This window comes from Lontra canadensis, unplaced genomic scaffold (assembly GCF_010015895.1).
Source record: "Lontra canadensis isolate GAN:19392208 unplaced genomic scaffold, GSC_riverotter_1.0 scaffold2, whole genome shotgun sequence".
NCBI classification, from domain to species: domain Eukaryota; kingdom Metazoa; phylum Chordata; class Mammalia; order Carnivora; family Mustelidae; genus Lontra; species Lontra canadensis.
The window spans coordinates 5,045,180-5,071,551 of NW_022630996.1; the positions used below are offsets into that span (position 1 = coordinate 5,045,180).

The 26,372-nt window shown below is 41.9% G+C and overlaps 3 gene segments (V, D, J or C); all 3 read right to left on the reverse strand.

Annotated features, from left to right (window-relative positions):
• LOC116873447 lies at positions 1-642 on the reverse strand. The segment is given in 2 exon segments: positions 1-293; positions 425-642. Coding segments are annotated over 2 exon segments (441 nt in total).
• Positions 643-16,186: 15,544 nt separating this feature from the next.
• On the reverse strand, positions 16,187-16,896 carry LOC116873480. The segment is given in 2 exon segments: positions 16,187-16,488; positions 16,818-16,896. Coding segments are annotated over 2 exon segments (333 nt in total).
• Positions 16,897-21,781: 4,885 nt separating this feature from the next.
• Positions 21,782-25,953, reverse strand: LOC116873431. The segment is given in 3 exon segments: positions 21,782-22,235; positions 22,367-22,451; positions 25,777-25,953. Coding segments are annotated over 3 exon segments (546 nt in total).
• Between the last annotated feature and the right edge of the window lie 419 nt (positions 25,954-26,372).

A 26,372-nucleotide genomic window follows, 5' to 3' on the forward strand; every position in this document is an offset into this window, starting at 1 on the left:
TTAATCACTGCTGGCACAGAAGTAGAGAGCTATTTGGTTGGGGACGGCAGCCCCTAGGGACAGGGAGAATTTTGCCAGCCCCTCTCGAGAGGCCTTGTACCCACTGGAGACCTCTCCTTCATTAATATCACTGACGTAGGCGTAGTAGATCAGCCGTAGCCCCAGTCCTGGGTCTTGTCGATAACAGTACATATAGTTATGACCCTTAGTCTGAGAACACTTCAGTAAAATGCTCTTTCCTGTCTTTATAATCCCATGCCTTGGGGTCTGGGTAATGCCAGCATCCATGGAGCCTGTTGGGAAACAAGACAGAAACTGTAGACAGAGCCTAGGACGGGTCCTCTTGCCACAGGCTCAAGGGAGAAGCTTCAGCCAGGACCAGGAAAATTTCAAGGCAAGGCTTCCCCATGTTTCCCAAACTCACCTGTTCTCAAGAGACAAAAGGCCACACAGCAGAGGAGCAAGAAGCCCATGGTAGGGAAAGGCAGGGTAGAGGCTTCCAACTCTGAGCACTGGGGAAACAGGGCATAGAAATAGGAAATGGGAAATACTCGGTCAGTGATGTTGTCCATTACAGTGTACCAAGGCTCCGAGAAAGATACACCCACACCCCTTTTCCCCCAGAGCCTAACCTTCACTCCCTCTTTACTCAGGCAGACAGTGCCTTGGTTTAGTTTCCGTGCATCCTGTCAAAGATGCAGAGTCTTCAACTCCCTCCTCTCCTCTTTCTGGTTCTTCTCTGCCACCCACCGGACAGCGGTCTCTCTTCCTCTTCCCGCATCTTATCTACTACAGTCCTTCAAGGCCATACCCTCGCCCCAGTGAAATAAGCGAGGCAGTAAATTCAGAATCTTTTCAAATACAGAGAAACTAGTCCCCATGGAAGACTGTGCCACTGTAACATTTCTCTTTTTTCTTCATTGATTCCTTTTTTTTCCTAACTCAGGTCTAGGTAAGCCATGAAATTTCAATCTATTCACTGTCAAGTTCGAGAGTTTTGTTTAGTTTTGTCTTTTCCTAAGGGACCAGCACTACTACCTTTGTTCCAAATTTCTATTGTTCTTTAATGGACATTGCTTTTCTGGTCAATGTTTCCTGGGTGCAGATCTTTACCGAAAGTACAGGCTAATTGTAGGAAGGTATTCTCTTAATGTGGGTAATGAAAAAGTTTCATTCAGAATACATTCTCTTAACGAAATACTTAATATTTTCTTTCCTATTTTGAATGAACCGGAACTTGTTCATTAAAGAGGTGATTTTAGTATAACATAAATTGTTGCTGATTTTAGGAGGAAAAGTCTTCAGTATTTCAATGTAACAAAGGACAAATACAGGACAACCACAAAGATAGTATGAAACATTGGTATCATAAATCTGTCCACTTTGCCCTCCAAGTCTGTGCTTGTCCTGCCTCTTCCTCAACCTTGAATATCCTACACTAATCAATCCAGCCATAGATCTCTTTGGGAAAGTCTTCTTTTTAAGAGTTTTTCTTTTGATTGGGAAAATTTACAGCATATATAAAGTAGATGTAGTAATATAATGAGCCTCCATGTCCCCACATGACCTGGCTCCAATAATTACCAACTCATGGCCTCTCTTGTTCATTCTGCACTATTTCTCTCCCTTTTTCTCTCTCTCTCTCTCCCCCTCGTGTTATTTTGCACACTCATTGCTTTATTTTGGCACATTTCACAGCCAGTGTATAACTTCTGTATGACATTCCAGTGTAATTCTCCCTTCTCTCTGGACAGAATGGTTCATTAATCCCACCAGTAGAAACTGGGATTATTTTTTCCCCCCAGTAAACTGCTTATTCAGGGGCTTAATTAATACAAACAGGATAATTATAAGGTAGATTGCCATCTGAGTTTGTCCTTCATTTGCAGTTCTTAACGCAAACATGCTGTTTTCTGTCCCCTGCTGTAGGCAGTGACTGGAGTGGAAGAGAGAGTTGGGAGGTGAATATGAACTATTATCAGGGGTGTTCTCTGCTGAGGTCCAGTGGAGTCCTACCGTATAAGTCTGTAGGTGCACAGCAAGGGCAGGAGAAGCATACATCATCCTGGGAGCAGAATCTATACCAAAGGAGGACTGAGCGACCATTATCCGAGGAAGCAACGGAGGAGACACATAGTTGGATGGGCATGGAATTGAGAGAGACACTCCAATTCTGGACAACCCAGAGGGTCCTTGATGTCATGGACCAGTATTCCCCCTCCTCTGGGATGGCTTGTGCCTTATCACTCAAATCTTCTTTTTAAATTTTATTTTACTTAAATTCAATAGATTGCCATATAGTGTATTATTAGTTTCAGAGGTAGAGTTTAGTGATCTGTAAGTTGCATATAAGAACTCATTGCTCATTACATCACATGTCCTCCTTAATGCCCATCACCCAGTTACTCCATCTTCCTACCCCCCCTTCCTCCACCAATCCTCAGTTTATTTCCTGGAGGGAAGAGTCTCTTATGGTTTGTCTCCCTTTCTGATTTTGTCTTATTTTATTTTTCCCAAATCTTGTTTACAACCCATTCCTCTGATGCATCCCCCACCACAGGCAGAACACAAACTGCCCAGTCTCCCCCCAAACCCTGGTTTTCCCTGTGTGCTGTGTGTTCATGGGTGTGATCCCAGCAACACAAAGTTGTCGTCTCATTTGTGAGTCATTGATCTGTGTAATACATGTCCTCAGGCACACAAGAGTTTTAGTACCGGTTAGTGCTTTCTGTGTCATAAGAAAAACTCACAAAGATGTTTTCCTGTTTTCTTCTAGAAGAGTTGTAATTATAGCTTTTATACTTAGGTCTATGACCCATCTCAAATTGACTTTTGTTTACAGTATGAGGTAATCAGTAAAATATGTTTCTTTTCACATGATCATCTAGTTATTCCAACATTATTTGTCAAGAAAACTGCTATCTTAATGCCTTGAAATTTCCAATCCATAAACATGATAAATCTTTCCATTTTTAATATTTTTTTTAAATTTCCCTTTGTGAATCCATCCCTCCCTTCCTTCCTTTTTCTTTCTTTTCCTCTTTCTTTCTTTCTTTCTTCCTGCTTTTATTTATAGAATGCTGTGATAGTTTTCTCTAAAAGACAGTTAACTTACTGGTGGATCACCCAGATCCCTTGGAAGCTTGTGGAATTTTGTTAGGGCACTTGTAGAGTGGCTTTAATTCTAGGACTGAGGTATGATCCCTCCGCCCCCACCCCCGCCTTGGGGTGCCAAGTATATTTTCCCAGGGGCTTCAGCAACCTCTCTCCACTCTGGCTGGTCAGGATTCATATGTCCTTCAGGACTGTGTGGCCCCCAGAATGCCCATTCCTGCTGTCAGTCTTCAGGAGGCTCTGTACGTGTCTGCTGTTCAGTGTTTGACCCCCATGCCATATTGGGAGCAATTTTCTGCACAGTTTCCTTCTCTCCAGAAACTTCCCCCTACAAACAGCAGCCACTTGCATAGCCCTGACCTCTGCTTTCTTCCTGTCGCATCGAAGCCACTTGCTCTGTGCAAGACTCCCGTGCTACAGTCCAGAAGCAGTTCTAAGGAAGGGACCCGGAGCAAATGTGAAGCCCCTTTCCTCAACCCTCTACTGCCTGCTGTCTAATGCCTGAGAACTGCTGCCTTAAAAACTTCTATCAGACTTAACAATGGCTTATACATGTAGGCAAGTACAATAACAACTTCCATTTGACTTGAAGCCAAATGCCTGTTATTTTTTAAAAAGATTTTATTTATTTGAGAGAGAGAGAGCGGGGAGAGAGCACAAGCAGGGTGAAGGGTAGATGAAGCAGCAGACTTCCTGAGCAGGGAGCCCGATTTGGGGCTTGATCTCAGGACCCCCAGATCATGACCTGAGACAAAGGCAGACGCTTAACCGACTGAGCCACCCAGGTGCCTCCAAATTCCTATTATGCTTATTATAGTTATATAATTATGATGATCTTTATTGGACTTTTAAGGTTCTAATCCTCATTGTCAAGCTGACACTATCATAAGTAGTTTATAAGAGTAACCTTCTGACAGGGCTCCTTATCAAACTAGATAACATAATTCATTTTTTAACTGTTCTTAAACACTTTTTCAAAGTATTATTTTTTTCCAAATTTACATGAATTTTTTTCTACTCATATCTTCTCATTCCCTGTTAAATTATTGGTTCGATTCTTTTTTTTTTATAATTTTATTTTTTATAAACATATATATATATATTTTTTTTCCCCCAGGGGTACAGGTCTGTGAATCTCCACGTTTACAAACTTCACAGCACTCACCATAGCACATACCCTACCCAATGTCCATAACCCCCCCCCAACCCCCCTCTGCCCAGCAACCCTCAGTTTGTTTTGTGAGATTAAGAGTCACTTATGGTTTGTCTCCCTCCCAATCCCAACTTGTTTCATTTACTCTTCTCCTACCACATTAACCCCCCATGTTGCATCTCCTCTCCCTCATATCAGGGAGATCATATGATAGTTGTCTTTCTCCGATTGACTTATTTCGCTAAGCATGATACCCTCTAGTTCCATCCATGTTGTTGCAAATGGCAAGATTTCATTTCTTTTGATGGCTGCATAGTATTCCATTGTGTAATATATACCACATCTTCTTTATCCATTCGTCTGTTGATGGACATCTAGGTTCTTTCCATAGTTTGGCTATTGTAGACATTGCTGCTATAAACATTCGGGTGCACGTGCCCCTTCGGATCACTACGTTTGTATCTTTAGGGTAAATACCCAGCAGTGCAATTGCTGGGTCATAGGGTAGTTCTATTTTCAACATTTTGAGGAACCTCCATGCTGTTTTCCAGAGTGGTTGCACCAGCTTGCATTCCCACCAACAATGTAGGAGGGTTCCCCTCTCTCCGCATCCTCGCCAGCATCTGTCATTTCCGGACTTGTTAATTTTAGCCATTCTGACTGGTGTGAGGTGGTATCTCATTGTGGTTTTGATTTGTATTTCCCTGATGCCGAGTGATATGGAGCACTTTTTCATGTGTCTGTTGGCCATCTGGATGTCTTCTTTGCAGAAATGTCTGTTCATGTCTTCTGCCCATTTCTTGATGGGATTATTTGTTCTTTGGGTGTTGAGTTTGCTAAGTTCTTTATAGATTCTGGACACTAGCCCTTTATCTGATATGTCGTTTGCAAATATCTTCTCCCATTCTGTCAGTTGTCTTTTGGTTTTGTTAACTGTTTCCTTTGCTGTGCAAAAGCTTTTGATCTTGATGAAATCCCAATAGTTCATTTTTGCCCTTGCTTCCCTTGCCTTTGGCGATGTTCCTAGGAAGATGTTGCTGCGGCTGAGGTCGAAGAGGTTGCTGCCTGTGTTCTCCTCAAGGATGTTGATGGATTCCTTTCTCACATTGAGGTCCTTCATCCATTTTGAGTCTATTTTCGTGTGTGGTGTAAGGAAATGATCCAATTTCATTTTTCTGCATGTGGCTGTCCAATTTTCCCAACACCATTTATTGAAGAGGCTGTCTTTTTTCCATTGGACATTCTTTCCTGCTTTGTCGAAGATTAGTTGACCATAGAGTTGAGGGTCTATTTCTGGGCTCTCTATTCTGTTCCATTGATCTATGTGTCTGTTTTTGTGCCAGTACCATGCTGTCTTGATGATGACAGCTTTGTAATAGAGCTTGAAGTCCGGAATTGTGATGCCACCAACTCTGGCTTTCTTTTTCAATATTCCTTTGGCTATTCGCGGTCTTTTCTGGTTCCATATAAATTTTAGGATTATTTGTTCCATTTCTTTGAAAAAAATGGATGGTACTTTGATAGGAATTGCATTAAATGTGTAGATTGCTTTAGGTAGCATAGACATTTTCACAATATTTATTCTTCCAATCCAGGAGCATGGAACATTTTTCCATTTCTTTGTGTCTTCCTCAATTTCTTTCATGAGTACTTTATAGTTTTCTGTGTATAGATTCTTAGTCTCTTTGGTTAGGTTTATTCCTAGGTATCTTATAGTTTTGGGTGCAATTGTAAATGGGATGGACTCCTTAATTTCTCTTTCTTCTGTCTTATTGTTGGTGTAGAGAAATGCGACTGATTTCTGTGCATTGATTTTATATCCTGACACATTACTGAATTCCTGTACAAGTTCTAGCAGTTTTGGAGTGGAGTCTTTTGGGTTTTCCACATAGAGTATCATATCATCTGCGAAGAGTGATAGTTTGACTTCTTCTTTGCCGATTTGGATGCCTTTAATTTCTTTTTGTTGTCTGATTGCTGAGGCTAGGACTTCTAGTACTATGTTGAATAGCAGTGGTGATAACGGACATCCCTGCCGTGTTCCTGACCTTAGCGGAAAAGCTTTCAGTTTTTCTCCATTGAGAATGATATTTGCGATGGGTTTTTCATAGATGGCTTTGATAATATTGAGGTATGTGCCCTCTATCCCTACACTTTGAAGAGTTTTGATCAGGAAGGGATGCTGTACTTTGTCAAATGCTTTTTCAGCATCTATGGAGAGTATCATATGGTTCCTGTTTTTTCTTTTATTAATGTGTTGTATCACATTGATTGATTTGCGGATGTTGAACCAACCTTGCAGCCCTGGAATAAATCCCACTTGGTCGTGGTGAATAATCCTTTTAATGTACTGTTGAATCCTATTGGCTAGTATTTTGGTGAGAATTTTTGCATCTGTGTTCATCAAGGATATTGGTCTGTAGTTCTCTTTTTTGATGGGATCCTTGTCTGGTTTTGGGATCAAGGTGAGGCTGGCCTCATAAAATGAGTTTGGAAGTTTTCCTTCCATTTCTATTTTTTGGAACAGTCTCAGGAGAATAGGAATTAGTTCTTCTTTAAATGTTTGGTAGAATTCCCCCGGGAAGCCGTCTGGCCCTGGGCTTTTGTTTGTTTGGAGATTTTTGATGACTGTTTCAATCTCCTTACTGGTTATGGGTCTGTTCAGGCTTTCTATTTCTTCCAGGTTCAGTTGTGGTAGTTTATATGTCTCTAGGAATGCATCCATTTCTTCCATATTGTCAAATTTGTTGGCATAGTGTTGCTCATAATATGTTCTTATAATTGTCTGTATTTCTTTGGTGTTAGTTGTGATCTCTCCTCTTTCATTCATGATTTTATTTATTTGGGTCCTTTCTCTTCTCTTTTTGATAAGTCTGGCCAGGGGCTTATCAATCTTATTAATTCTTTCAAAGAACCAGCTCCTAGTTTCGTTGATTTGTTCTATTGTTTTTTTTGGTTTCTATTTCATTGATTTCTGCTCTGATCTTTATGATTTCTCTTCTCCTGCTGGGTTTAGGGTTTCTTTCTTGTTCTTTCTCCAGCTCCTTTAGGTGTAGGGTTAGGTTGTGTACCTGAGACCTTTCTTGTTTGAGAAAGGCTTGTACCGCTATATATTTTCCTCTCAGGACTGCCTTTGTTGTGTCCCACAGATTTTGAACTGTTGTATTTTCATTATCATTTGTTTCCATGAATTTTTTCAATTCTTCTTTAATTTCCTGGTTGACCCATTCATTCTTTAGAAGGATGCTGTTTAGTCGCCATATATTTGGGTTCTTTCCAAATTTCCTCTTGCGATTGAGTTCTAGCTTCAGAGCATTGTGGTCTGAAAATATGCAGGGAATGATCCCAATTTTTTGATAACAGTTAAGACCTGATTTAGAACCAAGGATGTGATCTATTCTGGAGAATGTTCCATGTGCACTAGAGAAGAATGTGTATTCTGTTGCTTTGGGATGAAATGTTCTGAATATATCTGTGATGTCCATCTGGTCCAGTGTGTCATTTAAGGCCTTTATTTCCTTGTTGATCTTTTGCTTGGATGATCTGTCCATTTCAGTGAGGGGAGTGTTAAAGTCCCCTACTATTATTGTATGATTGTCGATGTGTTTCTTTGATTTTGTTATTAATTGGTTTATATAGTTGGCTGCTCCCACGTTAGGGGCATAGATATTTACAATTGTTAGATCTTCTTGTTGGACAGATCCTTTGAGTATGATATAGTGTCCATCTTCATCTCTTATTATAGTCTTTGGTTTAAAATCTAAGTGATCTAAGGATTGCCACTCCTGCTTTCTTCTGATGTCCATTAGCATGGTAAATTCTTTTCCACCCCCTCACTTTAAATCTGAAAGTGTCTTCGGGTTTAAAATGAGTTTCTTGTAGGCAACATATAGATGGGTTTTGTTTTTTTATCCATTCTGATACCCTGTGTCTTTTGATTGGGGCATTTAGCCCATTAACATTCAGGGTAACTATTGAGAGATATGAATTTAGTGCCATTGTATTGCCTGTAAGGTGACTGCTATTGTATATTGTTTCTGTTCCTTTCTGATCTACTACTTTTAGGTTCTCTCTTTGCTTAGAGGACCCCTTTCAATATTTCCTGTAGAGCTGGCTTGGTGTTTGCAAATTCTTTCAGTTTTTGTTTGTCCTGGAAGCTTTTAATCTCTCCTTCTATTTTCAATGATAGCCTAGCTGGATATAGTATTCTTGGCTGCATGTTTTTCTCGTTTAGTACTCTGAATATATCATGCCAGCTCTTTCTGGCCTGCCAGGTCTCTGTGGATAAGTCTGCTGCCAATCTAATATTTTTACCATTGTATGTTACAGACTTCTTCTCCCGGGCTGCTTTCAGGATTTTCTCTTTGTCACTAAGACTTGTAAATTTGACTATTAGGTGACGGGGTGTGGACCTATTCTTATTGATTTTGAGTGGGGTTCTCTGAGCCTCCTGGATTTTGATGTTTGTTCCCTTTGCCATATTGGGGAAATTCTCTCCAATAATTCTCTCCAATATACCTTCTGCTCCCCTCTCTCTTTCTTCTTCTTCTGGAATCCCAATTATTCTAATGTTGTTTCGTCTTATGGTGTCACTTATCTCTCGAATTCTGCTCTCGTGGTCCAGTAGTTGTTTGTCCCTCTTTTGTTCAGCTTCCTTATTCTCTGTCATTTGGTCTTCTATATCGCTAATTCTTTCTTCTGCCTCATTTATCCTAGCAGTGAGAGCCTCCATTTTTGATTGCACCTCATTAATAGCTTTTTTTATTTCAACTTGATTAGATTTTAGTTCTTTTATTTCTCCAGAAAGGGCTTTTATATCTCCCGAGAGGGTTTCTCTAATATCTTCCATGCCTTTTTCGAGCCCAGCTAGAACCTTGAGAATCGTCATTCTGAGCTCTAAATCTGACATATTACCAATGTCTGTATTGATTAGGTCCTTAGCCTTTGGTACTGCCTCTTGTTCTTTTTTTTGTGGTGAATTTTTCCGCCTTGTCATTTTGTCCAGATAAGAGTATATGAAGGAGTAAGTAAAATACTAAAAGGGTGGCAACAACCCCAGGAAAATATGCTTTAGCCAAATGAGAAAAGAAGCCGAAGGGGGGGGGGGGGGGGGGAGGGGATAAAAAGAGGTTCAGAAAGAAAAAAAAATAAAATAAAAAAGAAAAAAGAAACAAATAAAAAAAAGAAAACCAATAATGAAAAAAATATAAAAAGGAAAAAATATATATATATTGGATAAACTAGTTAAAAAATGTTAAAAAAGAAAAGGGTAAAAGTTTAAAAAAATTTAGCAGAAGAAGAGAAAAAAATTGAAAAAGAAAAAAAAATTAAATTAACTGCAAGGCTAAAGAATCATGGGGAGAAAGCCATGAGTTCCGTGCTTTGCTTTCTCCTCCTCTGGAATTCCGCTGCTCTCCTTGGTATTGAAACCGCACTCCTCGTAAGTGAACTTGGTCCTGGCTGGGTTTCTTGTGGATCTTCTGGGGGAGGGGCCTGTTGTAGTGATTCTCAAGTGTCTTTGCCACAGGCGGAGTTGCACCGCCCTTACCAGGGGCCGGGCTGAGTAATCCGCTCGGGTTTGCTTTCGGGAGCTTTTGTTCCCTGAGCGCTTTCCGTAGAGTCCGGAGGACGGGAAGGAAGATGGCGGCCTCCCAGTCTCCGGCCCGGAGGAGCCGAGAGCTAGGGGTCCCACTCCTCAGTGTGCCCTCAGGGAACAGCGTCCAATTACTCCCGTCTGCCTGGCCTCCGGCCGCGCTCCGAGCTCACCGAGCCTGCGACCGGTTCAAGGTAAGCCCGAGCTGTGAGCTCACTCCTCGGCTCCGTCTCTGTAGCCGGCTTCCCTGTTCTAATACCTGCGAGCTCTGCGACACTCAGACACCCCGATCCTTCTGTGACCCTGCGGGACCTGAGGCCACACTGGCCCCGCGTGGGCTTCACCCCAGTTAAGCCTCTGGAGCGATGTCCCTCAGCGGAACAGACTTTTAAAAGTCCTGATTTTATGCTCCGTTGCTCCGCTGCTTGCCGGGAGCCGGCCCCTCCCCCCGGGGTCTGTCTTCCCGTCCCTTTGGATTCACTTCTCCGCCAGTCCTACCTTTCAGCAAGTGGTTGATTTTCTGTTTCTAGAATTGCTGTTCTTCTTCTCTTCGATCTCCCATTGGATTTGTAGGTGTTTGCAATCTTTAGATAAGCTATCTAGCTGATCTCCCGCAACCTGAAGTAGTCTCAGCTGCTACTTCTCCGCCATCTTGACTCCTCCTGCATGGGGTTATTTTTAATGTTAGTATTATTTTCCATTTGTCTCTTTATTTATGCCTTTTCTATTACCTTAAGTTATAAAATAATTGCATGATTTGTAGGACAATTTTAATTAGTGCTGCATTGAATACACAGATGATATTGCAGAAACAGGAATACTCTTACTTTTGGGTTCACTTATTCATTTTCATGGTATGTATCTCCACTTATTTCAGATTTTTACATTGTCTACTTCTAAAATTTAAAAAAGTGTATTAAGGTGTTGCTATTTTTTTTTAAAGATTTTATTTATTTATTTGACAGACAGATCACAAGCAGGCAGAGAGGCAGGCAAAGAGAGAGAGGAGAAGCAGGCTCCCTGCTGAGCAGAGAGCCTGATGTGGGGCTCTATCCCAGGACCCTGGGATCATGACCTGAGCCGAAGGCAGAGGCTTTAACCCACTGAGCCACCCAGGCGCCCCAAGGTGTTGCTATTAATAGATTTGTTCTCTACTGTTTTACATCTTATGTTACTATTTATAAATGGTCTCTCTTTAAAAAAAAATATAGCTTTTAACTGTCGCTAGTAGGTGAAGAAAACTGATTTTTTATATTTATTTTGAATTCAGAAAACTGAAAACTTATTAGATTTTATTATTACAATACAATGATTCTTTAGATTCCTTTAGGTCTTTCTTTTTTTCTTTGAGAAAGAGAGAAAGAGAGAGAGTGGGGTGAGGGGTGGTAGAGAGAGAATCTTAAACAGATTCCACACTGGGTGTGGAGCCTGATGCTGGACTTGATCTTATGACCATGAGATCATGACCTGAGTCAAAATCAAGAGTCATGGTGAGTGCTGTGAAGTGTGTAAACCTGGCGATTCACAGACCTGTACCCCTGGGGCTAATAATACATTATATGTTTATAAAAACATAAAAGAAAATTTAAAAAAAAATCGAGAGTCAGACACTTAACCAACTGAGCCACCCAGTCAGTTGCCTCTGAGTCTTCCATTAAACTCGTCATCTGTCCATAACCACCTTTTCTTCTTCCTTTCTCATTCTCACTCTATTTTTCTTCTTCCATTGGCTGGAGATTCAACACAACATTGAACAGAAATGATGATGGCATTTATTCGCTTACTTACCAATTATGTGTGCTTTGGACAACTATAGGAACCGGATGTGGTAAATACTATTGGATCCCACTATTTCAAGAGCCTATCAGCATTCCGAGATATCTGCAAGTCATTCTCCCAACCAGCAGCTAAATAGCTCACAAGGTATGTGACCACCTCCCAGAACAAGGAGGGTCTAAGCTTGCTCTTTTGCACCAGAGGTGTTTTATAGAAAGACCCACATCACCTCCTAGTGGTTAAAGGGGCAAATTCACCAGCCGCCCTCTGATACTGCCATCACTTGCCTTGGAGGTGAGTGGGGGTTGCCAGTCCCACATTGTGAAGAAGTAGCCAGGCACCTTGTATCAGAGCCAGATGGGAGAACAACCAGCTCTCAGTGTGGTATGTGACTCCACATCACATAGAATTGCTACTAGTATTTGTTACACATTTGCTCAGTTATTAACCTAATATTGTTGGATGGTTTGTCAGTATAATTTGCCTTCTCAACCTTTTCTAGCCACCGTTCGAGTGTACTTCTCAAATTTCTCTCCTAGATTCTCTGCTCTTCTCTTGCTATGTCCCATTGAGGGATCATATGCTCTTTCATTCTTCCAGTCATGCTGAATGTCTTGACTTTTCGGGTCTCTCTGGTCTCACCTTGTACTTGCCAGTTTCTTCCCTCTTTGCTCATGCCACCTTATTAACTACCCCGTTCATTAAACACACCAATTTCTTTCCTGCCTGAGAAATGTTGCACTGGATCTTTGGGCCATGCCTGTTAGTTCGTTATCGCCAGTCCCACATAATTACCTCCAGTTCATCTTTAAGATGCCATCTTAAACATGACTTCCTCTAAGAACCTGCTCTTTGTTAGGTCCCCCTGTGTCATAGGCAGAGGCAGCTGCCTCCACACCATACCCAGCCCACACAATACCCTACAAGTGGAACTACATCAGGCTATCCATGTAGCCCGATGGATACAAGGGCAGAGACCATTTTCCCCCATGACTTTGAAACTTTAACAGAGACCTAGAGACCAAAGGTAGTGGTTGCTGAGGCTTTTTTTTTTTTTTTTTTTTTTGCCTATCTTTCAGAAAGAAGATGTATGAGCTCCCGTTGCTTAGGAACACAGGGCTAAGGTTTCTGTTCTCATTAAACTGGTCAGTTGTCTCTTTTCTCATCCCTCTGAGCTCATCTGGCATCCAGGCAACCAATTCCCTTGAACATGAAAGATAATGTTTTAGAGGCCTTTTCCTCCTGTATCAGATTTACTTTCTTTTTATTTATTTTTTAACAGCTTTATTGAGATATAACTGATGGATGAAATCTGCACATATTTGATTTATAGAGTTTAATGAGTTAATAGAGTTTAATGAGTTTGGGGACAGGCACACACCCATGAAACCAACACCACAGTCAAACTAATAGACATACTTCTCGCCTCCAAAAATTTTCTTCTGTCCCTTCATTTTTTTTTTTTGTTTGTTTGTTTTTGGTTTTGGTTTTGTGGCAGGGACACTTAACATGAGACCTATCTTCTTCTTTTTTTTTTTTTTTTTAAGATTTTATTTATTTATTTGACAGAGATCACAGGTAGGCGGAGAGGCAGCCAGAGAGAGAGGAAGGGAAGCAGGCTCCCTGCTGAGCAGAGAGCGCGATGCGGGGCTTGATCCCAGGACCCCGGGATCATGACCTGAGCCAAAGGCAGAGGCTTTAACCCACTGAGCCACCCAGATGCCCCATGAGACCTACCTTCTTAACAAAATCTGAAGTGCACAGTACAGTATTGTTAACTGTAGCTACCACGTTTACCACTCTGATGTTTGGCAGATCTCAAGCAAGTCTTTATCTTGCATAACTGAACCTTATATCAGTCCAAGTCCCTATTTCCTTCTTCTCATAGACCTTGGCACTCACCATTTTACTTTCTGCTTCTATGACTTTGACTCCTTTGGCTACTTCATGGAACTGGGATCATGTTTAATTTGTGTCTCTCTGACTGGCTTATTTCACTTAGCATGTTTTCCGGCTTCATCCATGTTGTTGCAAATGGCAAGATTTCCTATAATAGTGTCCTATTATATGTATATACCACATTTTCTTTATCCATTTACCTACTGATGTTCATTTGAGTTGCTTCCATATTTTTGCTGTTATGAATAATACTGCAACAAACAGGGGAGTGCAGATATCTCTTCAAGATCCCGATTTCAATTCTTTTAGACATATACCCAGAAGTGGGATTGCTGGGTGGTAGTTCTATTTTTTTTTTAATTTTTTTGTGGAACCTCCATATTGTTTTCCATAGCAGCTACACCACCCATTGTGTACAAAGGTTCCAATTTCTTTGCATCCTCCCCAATATATATCTTTTGTTTCTTTAAAAATAGTCTTGTGAAGTGATAGCTTATTTTGGTTTTGATTTGCATTTCCTGATGATGCGTGGTCTCAAGCACATTTCCATATAACTGTTGTCCATTTACATGTCTTCTTTCCATGAAATGTTTATTCAAATCCTTTGGTAATTTTTAAATTAGGTTATTATTTCTACTTGGTATTGAGTTGTGTGAGTTTCTTATATATTTTTAGATATTAACATCTTATTAGGTATGTGGTTTGCAAATACTTTCTCCAATTCCATACAAAGCTACAATAATTAAAGAGTATGGTACCAGCATAAACATAGACATATAGACCAGTGGAACAGAATAGAGAACCCAGAAATAAACCCAGGTATACATGGTTAACTGACCTTCCAGAAGGGTGCCTCAAGGGGAAAGGCCAGTCTCTCCAATAAATGGTGTTGGGAAAACTGGAGAGCCACATGCAAATGAATGAATATGGACGCCATCTTGTGCCATTCATGAAACTCAACTTAAAATTAATCAAAACTTAAAAAGACCTGAAACAATAAAGCACTGATAACAAAAACGAAAATAAACAAGTGGGACTACATCAGAATAAAATGTTTGCTTTCCTTTTAAACAGTGAATTGGAAGTTTTATGCCACTAAGAAACTTAAAACTGCCTAAGAGATTTTCTACTGACTTTTCAGCTTCTAATGAAGACATAGTAACATTCACTTGTAGCTTCTCCTGGCTTCAGCCCTCTGCTTGTAAGAGGGAATATTTCAAAAGCCTGAGCCATCTCTACCTCCACCTCTTTGAGGATAGTGAACCCAGAGGGTTTACTCACAATCAAGTACCTGCTTCAAAGGTAGATGTTACTTTGATTGTTTTCATGAACATTTCTGGAGCAAGGAAAAATGACAAAGATGGCATCTAATCATAATGTCATTAGTTATTTGAAGTGGTTTTATTTTATGACTCTGTTCTTTCATGGGACTACAAATCATTCCCTCAAAAAATAATTTGGATTGAGATCTTTCAAAGGATCTTGTAAAACATTTTTTGTCCTATATTTTGTTATAAGGAGAAAATAACATCTCTGGTTAAAAGGACACACGGATCTTGATATAAGGTATTTAGGAATAATACTCAATGTTTTTTCTTATATCTTCTCTTTTATTATTATTATTTTTTAAAAAAGATTTTTATTTATTTATTTGACAGAGATCAAAAGTAGGCAGAGAGGCAGGCAGAGAGAGAGGTAAAGCAGGCTCCCCGCGGAGCAGAGAGCCCGATGCGGGGCTCGTGGGATCATGACCTGAGCTGAAGGCAGACGCTTTAACCTGCTGAGCCACCTAGGCGCCTCTCTTATACCTTTTCTTAAAAGGAGGATAATCATTAAATACATAATATCAGGGGCTTCAAATTCTCAAGGGAATATTTGATCAAGAGTCACCTAAATTAGCCAGAATCCATTTTTGTTAGAGAAAACAAGAGAAACTTAATTGATTTTGAAAAACAGTACCAGAGAGTCGAGGCACTCAGATTTTAGAGAGTATTTTAAATTGACTGTTGGTCAGTCCGAAGTAGTCAGATGGATTTCCATATTCTAGAATGGAAAAACTTCTGCAGGGGTAGGAGGTTGTGATGGCACCAAGCCAACACTCACCATGGCTGCCTGAGTTTGGGTAGGTACCATGGCAACCGGGTTGAGACTCCTGTAAGCTAGTCTTGAAAATTACTTTTGTGCAACACTGAATTACAGTTCCAGTGGACTCACAGCCTTTGCAGATTTCTCCCGTGTGAGGTAAGAAATGACACGCAGAATGGGCATATCCAAGCATATGGGGGACTTAAAGGACCTGACTTCCTAGGAACCTGTGGAATTCTCCCCATGACCTAGGTGTGTGTGTTGGGCAGTCAGGAAAAAAACTAGAATTTATAATTTATCATGATATTTTCATGTCAGTTTGCCACTTCCTAGGGCCCCCTCCATTACCATCTTACTGGTTTTCAAACACTCTACCTCTTCCACACTCTGTATTCAGGTGTTCTCTTTCTCTCTCTCTCTCACACACACACACAGATGTCTCAGTCTGTGGTTTTTCTCTCCCCACACCTCCCTCCACGGGGCTCCGAGGGTTGGGTAAGGTGGGGCCGAGGGGGCTGTTTCCAGGTTCTTGTCTGGGTCTCGGATCCGGGCCCAGCGCTGTGCCACTAGGCCCTGCAGAGGTAGAGGCTGCTGTCCTCAGGACTCGCACTCGTCACCGTCAGAGAGAAAAATGTGAGGTTTGGATGGCTAATAGGAAACTTGGCCTCGGGGAAATCTGGCTCGTGCGTGGTGCTGGAGCCCACGTTTGAAGTCGCCATCAGCGTGAGGCCCTGCTTCGGGAGCTGACGATACCAAAACACGGTCTGGGCCTGCAAGTCCACCGCTCGGCACTCGATCTGCACGGAGGCGCCGCTCTTGCAGATCGCGGTGCTTGGATCCTGGGAGACCCGAGCACCCAGCCCGGAGCCTGCCAAAACAGAGGTCAAGGCGGTGACCTAGGCCAGAAGACCCTCGGACGCCACCCCAGGAGGCCAACTGACACACGCCCTTGCCTTCCGCCCAGCTCCCAGGGATCCCTGCTGCTCCGTGAAATCTCCCTGCTAGATGCCCTCCGGCCGTAACCCCGCATCTGCCCTGACTGGGGACGCCTCACCCTACCCTTCGGACCTCCAGAGAGCGAGCACGTCCCTCCTCATTGTGGGCAGCACAAAAAAATCCACAGCCTCCGGCCCCCACTCCATGCAAGCCAATGCACACACACACACGCCCCAACTCCTCAGATAACACGGTTCATACTGGGCCCCAGGAGCAGCAGGAGCAGCAGCATGTCAGGTGTTGGCCTCCTACCGCGCCTCGCTCAGGATCCCGCTCTTCCTTCTGCCCTTAGCCGGGGCTGGGAAGACCGACCACGACTTACGTAATCCTGACGGTGCTCCCGACCGCCCCCTGGTGGTGATATTTTTGGCCAGTGGTGCGGAATCATCACTGTTTATCAAAGAGCCATAGATACTGGACCGAAAAGGGCCTCAGAGGTTCTAATTCTACTCTTTTTTTTTAAATTTTTTTAAATTTTATTTTTTATAAACATATAATATATTTTTATCCCCAGGGGTACAGGTCTGTGAATCGCCAGGTTTACACACTTCACAGCACTCACCATAGCACATACCCTCCCCAATGTCCATAACCCCAGCCCCCGCACCAACCCCCCTCACCCCATCAACCCTCAGTTTGTTTTGTGAGATTAAGAGTCACTTATGGTTTGTCTCCCTCCCAATCCCATCTTGTTTCATTTACTCTTCTCCTATCCCCTTAACCCCCATGTTGCATCTCCTCTCCCTCATATCAGGGAGATCATATGATAGTTGTCTTTCTCGGATTGACTTATATCGCTAAGCATGATACCTCTAATTCTACTCTTAACCCTATAGAACATGCACTAAGACCCAGATCATTGAAATGATTTAAACAAGTTTCTTAGCTTTATTCAAGAAAAAGTTTATATACTTGTGTAGCCAATGGAATTATAGCCAGTCCTTTACTTCTGTAACGTGTATCAGAGTAACTAAGACAAGTTATGAGTTGGGAGCATGTGAACCTAAGAAATCCTAGGCTCTAAGTTCAATGTGTCTTCATACTGATAAAGACGATGTCTCATCTTCTAAATGAAATATGTATTTCGTGACTATCTCATGCCAGTCTCCCTCATCTTGATGGACTTAATACTAAGCATAGCTATTTATCATAGTCTGTATATCTCTGCGTGAGTCACTGTGGAAGCTAGGAGCTCTATCACCAAGATAGAGGTCATAAGCCAAGTACTGGCCAGTGGCAATAAGTTCTAGGAGATTTGGGGGATTATTTAACTTTGAACATGCTGGAATATTTATTTAAATGGCTCACGCTCAGAAATGTATAGCAGTTTCAAAGAGGCTGAAGAGTTTTCTCCAAAGCATTATACTTCATTTTTACAACAACCTCCCTGTTGTGCTTCATTCGTATTTAGTTCTTTCTGTCTGGAGTGAGTATCGCAGCAAGGCGAGATTGGACCTGATCCATCAAATTATGTTTGTACTATAGTGACATAGATTTTTATCATAGCAAATATAATATTGTGTACTAAATATTACCATATGCACAATACAGATATGTATATCCAAGCGCATCTGATATGTTCCTGTGACTGTATTTTTTTCATGGTGGGGGAAGACCACGTTATGACAAGGTCACTTCCCACCACAACTCTATTTTTCCTCTGCCAAGAGTAGGTGAATGTGCCTGCAACATATCACTTCTCCACAACATGATGACGTATATGGGATGAAGTGTCTGGCAGTTCCTGGATCAGAAGAAAGTCTTTCTACTTTTTCTGCAGACAACCAGCCATTTTATGTATACACACACACACACACACACACACACACACACATTATATATCCACCTACAGTGTTTCATATTCATTGTCAACTAAGGAAGAATTACATTTCTTAGAACTTTCTTTGTGGTATATAGCTCTCGATTAGAATTGATCTCAAGAAAAATTTTGCACATGAAACAGATGTCATTCTGCTCTGAAGTCATCATTGGTCTAAGGAGGTGAGGGATGAGATCAGTAGCACCAATTTATTATATAATGGTAGCTACTCCTCAGAGATGGCACCTGGATGAATCACCATACTTCCTAGCATTCACAGTCCTACAAGGATCGGGGCTGACTTGAATGTGATGGAACGGGCACTGTATGATTTTCATATGTGGCCTTGCACATTCCAGCTGGGTCTCTTGAATGCTGACTCTTGGGGAAGCAAGCCAGTATATAATAATTTGAACTATTCTGAGGCCACCATGCTGCGAGGAAACCCACCTAACCACATGGAAGGGTTATGTGGAGAAGGACATGCGGGGCTGGTCTGCAGATGTGCCGGTCATCCCAGGTGAGGCATCAGATACATGTATAAAGAAGTCACCTGGGATGTCCAGCCCAGTTGAACCTTCAGATATCTCCAGGTTTGGCGACTACCTGTCTGTCATTACATGAGAGACCCCAAGCAGGAACTGCCTACTAACTGCCCATTCAACCCACAGAACCATGAGAGAGAATACATTTTTATTTTTAGTCATTGTATTTTGGGATGGTGGTGGTGGTAGTTGTTTTTCTAAGCTTTTAAAGGGAAATATAAAATACACATAATAGACCACACAAATCTTAAGTGTACAGCTGAGCGAATTTTCACAAATGAATGCACTTAGGCAGGTAACCAACACCCAGATCAAGACAGAGGACATTATCAGAACGCCAGAAATCTCTCTCCTACTCCCTCCAAGTAAATTAAAAATACCTGCACATGCAGTCACTGCTCTAACTTCATACAGTATGTCCCCTTGTGTCTGGCTTCTCTATTCAATAACACGTCTATGGGATTCACCATAATTTTGCAAATAATATTTGATTTTTTGCTATATTTTATTCTATTATATAAATATAATGCTATTTGTCTATTGTATTGTTGATGGACATTTGGCATTTTCCCTTTTGAGGCCATCATGAATAAAGTTGTTTTGAGATTATTTTTCTCACACATCTTTTTCTATTTCCTCAGAATCCTGGAATATTCCCTGAGTTTGCATACGATTAGCAAATTGGTTTTCTGACTTGTCTAATTTACTACTGATTGCTTCCAGTGTAATTTTGAATTCAGAAATTATTTTTACTGTAGCCAAGAAATATTATAGCTCTTTGACAATATTTTTCTATAAATTGCTTTTCCTCATTAATAGCTAGAATGGCTCCTCAAAGCTTGCTAAGGGAAGATTTGGTGATATTTTGACTTTTCGTACTTTCATTTCATACAATTACTTTTTATAACTTGGTCATGAGAGTGGAGGTTATTATGAATTTCACAGCTAAAAAGTCCTTCCTAATATTAAGCCCACTCTGAAAAAGTAAATGACTCAATATTTTTTAGAATGGATGTTTAAAAAATCATGTAAAGTCCATTTTCTTTGTTTTTAAATTCGTCAACTGAAAGGAAATCTGTATCCCTTCAATTTATGTCCAAGATAATAAAGAAAAATGAAATTGTCTGTCTCTTACTGTGCTTCCTTAATTTCCTCCCTCTTCCTGGGCGGATAGCCTCACCCCATCCCATTATCTCTGGAATATGGCTTGTACCCAGGGAGCAGAAAACTCTTGGGGCTGTGTCTCCCACTGGCCCATGACTATTGGCTGGCTTAGGAAACATTTGATCTGTAGGTATCAATGAACATGGTCTGGACAAAGTAAAGCATCTTAGATCCATCCCATTCCTAATGGGTTCTTTACTATTGTCAGATGACATTGGTGGCAGTGAGGGCTAGTGCTCATCATACCACATTTCAGGGCTGTAGATTAGTGTCTCTTGCTCATTTCTGTTACTCAGTCCTTTGGTCTCTGTGTGAGTCAAGCTTCCATGCAATACATGGGAGAAGAAATCCAAAGCTAACAATTTGGAAAGGAATCCAAATAAAATGCAGGAAGCCCGGGCTTATATGTAATGGTTGGGGACTCCCCATATTTTCCCAAGAATTGCTTGTCCTGGGAAACACAGGGTCATACAGGAGAATAGGCTGAGGTTCTTAAATGCTTCCAAGAATATTTAAGAATACATTTAATTCAGCATTTTTGTGTGTATGCAGTGGGAGAGATAGTCTGAATAATATAGACAGTCATTCATTTCTGCAAATACATATTTTCAAACAAATGAAATCCCAAGAATTAACACCACTTGCCTTAATTTGATAGATAGGTGTCAGACCACAGAGGGAGAAACCATACAGAAAAATGAGCATTTGTAAAATAATACTGATCCTTTGTCTGCTGATTAATCATGCAAATGTTTCTCTCAAGCCCAACTCTCTCTCTTAAGCACCAAGCAATCCTACTGAGTGTTCCTTTTCTTTTCTTTCAGTTTTTATTTATTTAGTTTTAGTAATCTCTATACTCAGCGCGGGGCTTGAACTCATGACCCAAGATCAAGAGTCCCACACTCTTCTGACTGAGCCAGCCAGGCACTCCCCTACTAGGTATTTCAATGCAGATATCCAAGGAAGGTCCACTAGAACCAGAAACTCAATTGAATTCAATAATCTCGCTCCACTCATTCTTCCAAATTGTCTCCTGTCGTCATATTCCGGGGACAGAGGTGACCGTCTTCATTCCTGATTTTATCTCATCACTCCTTCCTGCTAGTTCCTTAAGCTGTATCACTGCTTGTCCACCTGGTGAAATCTCATGCATTATTTGAGTTTCATCTTATGCTTTTGCTTTCTCTTTGAAGCCTCTCCTGATGCCACCAGACAGAACCTGCCACGTTATTTCCTATGGCCCGTTAACATCTCTCATCAAAGCACACATTAATAGGAAACCCGATCACCATATTTGTCTTCTACACATTTTTCTTCCTCCTTGGCTTTTATTATTCTGAAGAAAGGGACCATTTTTTGTTCATTTTGGTTTTCCAGTATTTGGTAAGAAGAGCTAGGATGTAAAATTCGTATTTTCCTTTGTCTATTCTCTTTCCTCCTCCACCCCCCTCCTCCTCCACCCTCCTCCTCCTACACCCCCTCCTCTTCCTCCACTCCCTCCCTCCCCCTCCTCCATCCCTTCTTTCTCCTCCTCCTTCTTCCTCTCTCTCTGTCTCTCCCTCTCTCTGATGTAGATAGTTATAGATGTAATTCTTAAAACCAGCGTAGTGGATCGCCAAGGTGTTGTGTCATTCCACAAAGCACGTTGATGGCAGCCACTGCTTTAGGGGTCTGGTTGAGGTGGAGGAAAGCAGGCAGATCGGGGCCCTGAACACAGCAAAACCCTGCCACCTCATGGGGAAGCAGGGCTCAAGACACATTTCCGCATGGAGGGGATGTGGCTGTGCTTCACTGTGTCTCTACTACTGGCACAGAGATATAGAGCTGTGTGGTTCTTTCGTGTCGACATCACAGCGAGAGAGAAGATTGTCTTCTTCCTCCACGAGGCAATGTAGCCTTCAGGTATGTCTCCTCTCTGAACATCATCTTTTAGCAACGAGTAGTAGATCAGTCTCAGCCCTTGCCCTGGGTCCTGTCGGTACCAGTACATACAGTCATGATTAAAATCCTGTTCACATTTCAGAGTCACCTCTCGTCCTTCTTCTCTGAACAAGTATTTTGGAGTCTGAGTGATTCCACCATCTGTTGTGCCTATAGAAGAAAGAGAGGGTCTAGAAAAACAGCCTGGGAAGGTGCTGACTGCTTATGTCATGGGGGCAAGGCTTAGATCTGGAGCTTTGCACCCTTTGGACAGGAATTTGCTCCCCAACTCCAGGACTCACCTGCTCTGAGGAGACAAAGAGCCACACAGCAAATCACCTGATTACCCATAACGGTAAGGGGGCTCCTTGCAGCTCTAAGCACTTTCTGGAAGACAAATAAGAAAAGAAACTTAGCTCTGGGGATCCCCTGGCTTAATAGGCAGAACTTGTCCAAAAGATGGAATGGATAGTTGGAAAGGATCCCAGCAGTATCCCAGAAGGGCTCCGTAACTTTGGGGATGAGGAGATGGACAGGAGAGCTGAAGCACTTGGACACTCTTGGGCCTCCCTTTCCAAACTGCCTCCCCCTGGGCTGAGTGGGTGGGCAGTTTCAGGCCAGAGTCTCTCTCTGATTGGCCACTGCTTTGACCTTCTCAGTTACTGTATGGTTCCATTACTCTGGGACCGCCTATAGACACGGGTCATACAAGAACCTAGAATCCATCTTTAATCCCATCGCGGGGTACATAGCTCCCCACTCTCATTCATCCTGCGTGCATGCCAAGCTCTGACTTTCACTGAACCCCTTCTCCCCTACTGGTTTGGTTTCTCTCTGTCATTTTCATTCACTTTCACGTCCCTATGACTTTCTTCAACTCCCTTACTAATTTTCTATTTGAGTTTATTCTAACTTGGGTATCTTTTCAGTTATTCTCCATTTCTTAGATAATTTTGTCTTTTTCTTTCATTTCTTCACAGAGTTTAATCAACTTTTCCCTTCATTTGTCTCTTAACTTATGGTTACAGATGGGTTTTCCTATCGCTATCTGCTTGCTTGAGTGTATTTAATTCCCTTTGGAGTGTAGACTTATATTTTCTTCTGACTCATGATCATTTTGGTGGGAGGGAGTCTGTGAAAGGCAAGTCTGTGGGATTTTCTCTATTCTATGGATTTTACTTTCCTCTTGTTCATTTTTATGATGTTGGGGTGTTTCACACACTGCCCAGCTTAATGGCGTCCTTTCCCCCTGTTCTCGCAAGGCCCGGGTTGGGTTGGTTGGTTTGGTACCATGGGTTGGTTGATGTTCATGGTGGGGGTAGGGAAAGTCCCCTCACTTGGTGACTCTTTTTTGTTTTGCAGGAAAACTCCAAGTTCTCTTAGAAACTTTTTCTTCTTTTTTCCCGTCATTACCATATTGCCAAAGAAACTTTTTCTTTTCTTTTGGCTTTTTTTTTCCCTCCCTCAGAAGCTGTACTTTTGGAAGACTACACTTTACGTTATGTGCCTGGTGCTTCACATGGGGTGTGCTCTTGAAGCTTCCTGCAGTCCTGCTCAGGGGTGTCTCCCCACTTCCCTGCTGGCTCCCAGCCATTATTGTCCTCCATCCTACCAGGGAAGGGAGGAACCAGAGTATGTGGAATAATTTCAGAAAATTGAAAGGCAGAAACAGGAAACACAGTGCAGTGACATGGTTTATACTCCATCCTGGTGAGGGGCAACACTTTTCTGTAGGTTCCCAATGTTTGTTGAGTGATGAGAATTAAAAAAAAATTCACTGAGAAACAAAAAGTTAAAGCGATATGTTTCTTTTTTTTCCTTAAAGATTTTATTTATTTATTTATTTATTTGAATGAGAGAGAGAGAGATCGCAAGTAGGCAGAGGCAGGCAGAGAGAGAGGAGGAAGCAGGCTCCCTGCTGAGCAGAGAGCCTGATGTGGGGCTCCATCCCAGGACCCTGAGATCATGATCTGAGCAGAAGGCAGAGGCTTAAACCACTGAGCCACCTGGGCACCCAATATGTTTCTTTTCTTTCTTTATTTCTAAGTAGACTCCAGACACAGAGTGGAGTGGTATGCGGGGCTTGAACTCATGACCCTGAGATCAAGCCCTGAGCTGGGATCAAGAGATGGATGCTTAACTGATTGAGCCACCCAGGTGCCCCCAGGTGATATGTTTCTAATTAAATATATTTTGGGATCACATCTTTCTCCTAAATTCCAGATAAATCTATCCAACTCATTTCTACCACCTCCAGGGATCCTATAGCAGGGCTCTTCATCCTGGCATCCATACTTGCCTGCAGAGGCATGGGGTAAGGGACAAAGCCAGGATTATTCCAGAAAGAATAAGAAGCAGTGCAGCTTGGTATAAAACACACAAGTATTTGAGCCAGGCAAACCTGGGTTTGTATTCTCTTTTTCTCTCTCTCTGAGTTTGAGAAAGGAAAGTGAACTCCTGGAACCGTATTTGCTTTTGCTCATGTCAAAAATGAAGAAAGTATTTCCTTTGCTTGATCATCATAAATGATTAAATGATATTCTACATTGAAAGTAGTAATAGAAAATGAAACAAGATGGAATCGGGAGGGAGACAAACCATCAGAGACTCTTAATGTCACAAAACAAACTGAGGGGGGTCCAGGGGGAGGGGGGTAGGGAGAGGGTATGTGCTATGGTGAGTGCTGTGAAGTGTGTAAACCTGGCAATTCACAGACCTGTACCCCTGTGGCTAATAATACATTATATGTTTATAAAAAAATTAAAAAATAAAAATAGTTTAAAATAGTTTTTAAAAAAAGAAAGTAGTAATAGAGAACTTGAAATAAGTGAAACAAAGAGAATTCTCCTCAATAAATATTTAACCTGACGAATGATGTCCTGTTTTAAAACACTTTACCTTTTTCTGGTGACAGTCTGAGCTCCTGAGTGTGGGCTGGGATGTTCCATGAAACTCTACAGCCCTCCCTTATTTCCATGCTCACCCTGCAAATGCTTTCTAGCTAATTCGTTCGCTAGTCAAACATGTCCCCTCCCGTCCCCCAGCCCATGCTGTTTCTGAGGTGGAGCCTGGAGGACGTTTGTGCATTGGGAGGATGGGACTCTGTGTTGATGTGGATAAGGAGCTGGCGCAGAAGTACACTGCAGAGTCTCCCAACTCTGCTGTCTGGATCTTTAAGATGCTCTGTCCGTCTTTGGAAAAATTAGTAGAAAAGCGTTCTTTTGACATTCCTGAGTCATCTATGGTATTTTTATTCTGGAGGTAAACCATGAATTTCAGGCTTTTCCCCCGAGGCTGCTGATAGCAGTAAAAATAATCATGTCCTTTCTCAGGGCGGCATTTCAATGTTGCCTCTTGTCCCGTCCTTATCACCAAGTGTCTCGGGTTCTGGGTGACGCCAGCATTCATGGGACCTCAGAGGAGAAGAGATTATGTGAGACAGAGTCATAATGGCAGAGGGAAGGAGTGCCTTACGATGCAGCAACCAAGGTGAGCTCAAATATCTTTTCATGTAAAAATTCATGTAAATTCATGTTCATGTAAAAATTTACATGAATTTTGCTTTCACTCCATGATGCAATTATCCATTCTCATTTAAGTGTCAATGACTTTCAGAAAATCACTGGGCAACCTGAAGATCCAAGTCCTGAGACTGTCAACTCTAGGACACAGACAAAGCCCAGTGATAATGATCTGTTAACCCAGAACTCACCTGCTCCCAGGAGCCAGAGGACCACCCAGCAGAGGATTCTGGTGCCCATGGCAGGGAGGGCATGAAAAGGACCCAGAGGCAGGGCCCAGGAGGGGTGCTCATGGCAGTAGCTCAGGGAGCTAGACCTCAAAGCCGTCTCCTCTGAGGCGGATCTTCCTGTGAGGTCACATTTCCAGGGGGTGCTGTTGTCTCTAGGCCTCATCTCGTACATCCGTCGAATGCACATCTTTTTTTTCTTTCCTGTAAACATATTCTGGTCCCATATATATTACCACAGGGACAGTGCTGTGCAGCCCTGCGGAGCAACAAATGACCTTCATGATGTGTCCTGGCTTTCTGAAATATTAATTTTTCCCACTCCCTTCTCTACTTCTTCTCATCTTTTGTTCTTTTATTTTCCTTACATTGGCTCAGATTATCTTCCCATTTTCTGTTGCTGAATAGAGTCAGTGACGAGGTGTGATGTCTAGGTACATACAATGAGAAATAGGGAATTTTAAACCAGGGTTGCTAGTGAAAAAATCAGAGACAGGGAATGATTTGATTCTGTTTCCTTCTTCCTTCCTCCTCCTCAGCTAAGCAATGGATTCAAGCAT